Consider the following 3,013-nt stretch of genomic DNA (forward strand, 5'->3'; position numbering starts at 1 on the left):
ATATAAGACAACAGCAACATGTAGTGTGATCAGGTTACTTAGACAGCTATATAAGACAACAGCAACATGTAATTTGATCAGGCTACTTAGACAGCTATATAAGACAACAGCAACATGTAATTTGATCAGGCTACTTAGACAGCTATATAAGACAACAGCAACATGTAATTTGATCAGGCTACTTAGACAGCTATATAAGACAACAGCAACATGTAATTTGATCAGGCTAGTTAGACACCTATTTAAGACAACAGCAACATGTAATGATATGAAGCCTATGGTACAACTATAAAAAGTATAAAATCTACACTAGTGGTATACAGTAAACAATGTTCATAATATTTTACTCTAAACTAAACGACAGTAACTGATGTTTAGTGTCACTAAATCAGTGTCTTTTACAGCATTTTAACATAGTTTCTAGAGAAGAGGGGAGGAAATTCTCTGTGTAAAAACTTTGTAATATAGTGTCTACAGGAAAAATTGTGTGACCACATTTTCCAGATAACTAAAAATAACATCAATTCTACAGATTATATGTTGCTCTAAGTTCATCATACTTTTATATCAAGTTTGGTTTAGTGTGAATTTCCCACAAAGCTATCTGTGCTCGCTGTCCCTAATTTAGCAGTGAAAGACTACAGGGAAGGCAGCTAGTCATCACCATCAACTCTGGGTCTACTCTTTTATATACGAATAGTGGAATTGACCATAACATTATAACACCCACATGGCTGAAAAGGCAAGCATGTTTGGTAGGATGGGGATTCAAACCTCAGATTGAGAGTCAAGTGGCCTAACCCCTTGGCCATTTTATTTCAAGTACTGAATCAGTTAATAAAAGTCATCTGACATATTAACGTCAGAATTAAAAAACACAGAACTCTTTTTTTTTCTTCTCACAAATGTACTAACCAAAATACAGTGAGTGACTTTTGAGGCTTACTGGCACAATCGTGTTTAGTCATTATCTTTATTTGTTTTTTTTATATGACAGAGGTAAAATTTTGTATTAATTTTAAACACTACTCCAAACATCTGGAATATTATTTCTTTCACCCTTATTTCAAGCTACAGATACTTGTTTGACAGACCATGGAAATGTTTGTATTTCCAAAATTACCAGCACCTTTAACATTACAGAATAATAATAACAATAAACAAGATATATAAATTTACTTACTCTGTAAAGTTGTCCAGAATGGAATTTAACAGATTCACCTTTAAAACAGTAATAAAAGTCAATGAAAGAACTAACATCATGTTGTGAAATAAGAGCACTTTATATACATTAGTAAAAATAGCTCTTTAAAAAAAAAAGTAATTCTAACAATTTACTGTTGATACACCTAGTAACTCATTATTTGGAATTAGGTTCCTACCTAACAATCCACTACAGTTACAATTGGTAACAATGATTATTTGGAAGCAGGTTCCTTCCTAACAATCCACTACAGTTACAACTGGTAACAATGATTATTTGGAAGCAGGTTCCTTCCTAACAATCCACTACAGTTACGATTGGCAACAATGATTATTTGGAATTAGGTTCCTTCCTAACAATCCACTACAGTTACGATTGGTAACAATGATTATTTGGAAGCAGGTTCCTTCCTAACAATCCACCACAGTTATACTGTACTTGCACAGATGTGTGATAAAAATTTGATTCACTTAATCAACAATGGTTTTTCAAAGTATTCATTTATGGTAGATTATATATAATTGTAGTAGAAACCATCTTGTGATGTATTTGAAAAGTGAGACTGAGCAAGTTTATAAAATAACATTGTTGAACATTCTACAAACAAAAAGTTCCTAAACTGATATCCACGTTGGATATGAAAATTCTTCGTAGACAAGTTAAACCATAAAAATATTCTCTGGAAAGTGAAAAGAACTAGTCGAGTTGAATAACGAGTTTTATTCATACCTTCAGGAAATGATAACTTTCGGTTGCAAGCATGATTTTCTTAATTTAAATTTGAGTCCACAATATTTACAATAAAGAAATAACTTACAGTGTAGAAAAGTTTAGAAAGTAACAAAATTGTTTGCTTTTTAAATTGACTTCAGATACAATTTTCGGTAACAAAAAAATTTATATGCATGTTTTAAGCTAGTATTAAAAATATTCACCTCTTTGTTCAAGTACATGCGAGTATCATCCAGCGTGTTGTACAGGGTGTAAAACTGTTTGGTTTCTCTGTGTCTTGCTGAAACTGAAAAGAATTTAAAGAAAACACTTATCATCTAAGGAGTAATAGTGTTTATACTTGTTACTGTAATTCTAATCTTTGATGAATAATTAAAACATTTAGACAAGTTCTTCCAGCCAACCAAGAGATCTGGAAGTTGCAAACACCCAGGTTGGATCCCAGATTGTAATAATTTGCCTATTACACAGCTGATACACAAGTTACACCAGCAATAAACAGTGATTAAATCAGACCTTGGTTATACAGCTCGATAAAACGACGCTGGTACTGGTTAAGCTCAGCTCGTGAGGAACTTCATCTATCTTCCTTTGGAGCGTTGCAATCTCACGATTCTTTTTGGCCTGAAATAAAATTTTGTAAAAATATACTTTTCTAAACAGATTTATTATGAAATTGACAGTTACGAATAATTCAACAGTAAATAGATTTTTGTTGTTATTTTTTCATTTTTGTTTTCGTTAACTGCAAAATTAACCAGAAAAAAAAAAAAATCAGACTTTTCTCATATTCTACATTCCAAAATTTTATTTTCAAGTAGATACACTCTCTTTAAATCAAGTAAATTATCCCAAAATTCAAATAATAGCCTTCTATTCAACACTCTCAAGTTGTTCCAGTATTCTGCACTTGAAAAGCGAAAAATGCTAATACTAATACTATCCAATCGATAAATAATAAAGTACTAGACGTGACCTGTTTAATATGTTTATACTGGTCATTTTATAAACCTGAAAGCACATCAGACTTCTTTCCCCGCTGATTTTTCCAAGCCAGTTCCATTGGCTGTGGTTTCG

General features: G+C 32.0%; 1 protein-coding gene across 1 annotated transcript in view; it reads right to left on the reverse strand.

Annotated features, from left to right (window-relative positions):
- LOC106470018 (coiled-coil domain-containing protein 93-like) overlaps positions 1 to 3,013 on the reverse strand; it is a 38,245-nt gene that overhangs the window by 5,688 nt on the left and 29,544 nt on the right. Inside the window, 4 exon segments of the mRNA XM_013930539.2 lie at positions 1,184 to 1,221; positions 2,140 to 2,222; positions 2,453 to 2,506; positions 2,509 to 2,560. Coding sequence (XP_013785993.1) covers positions 1,184 to 1,221; positions 2,140 to 2,222; positions 2,453 to 2,506; positions 2,509 to 2,560 — 227 coding nt within the window.

This window comes from Limulus polyphemus, unplaced genomic scaffold (genome assembly GCF_000517525.1).
Source record: "Limulus polyphemus unplaced genomic scaffold, Limulus_polyphemus-2.1.2 Scaffold3774, whole genome shotgun sequence".
Lineage (NCBI taxonomy): Eukaryota > Metazoa > Arthropoda > Merostomata > Xiphosura > Limulidae > Limulus > Limulus polyphemus.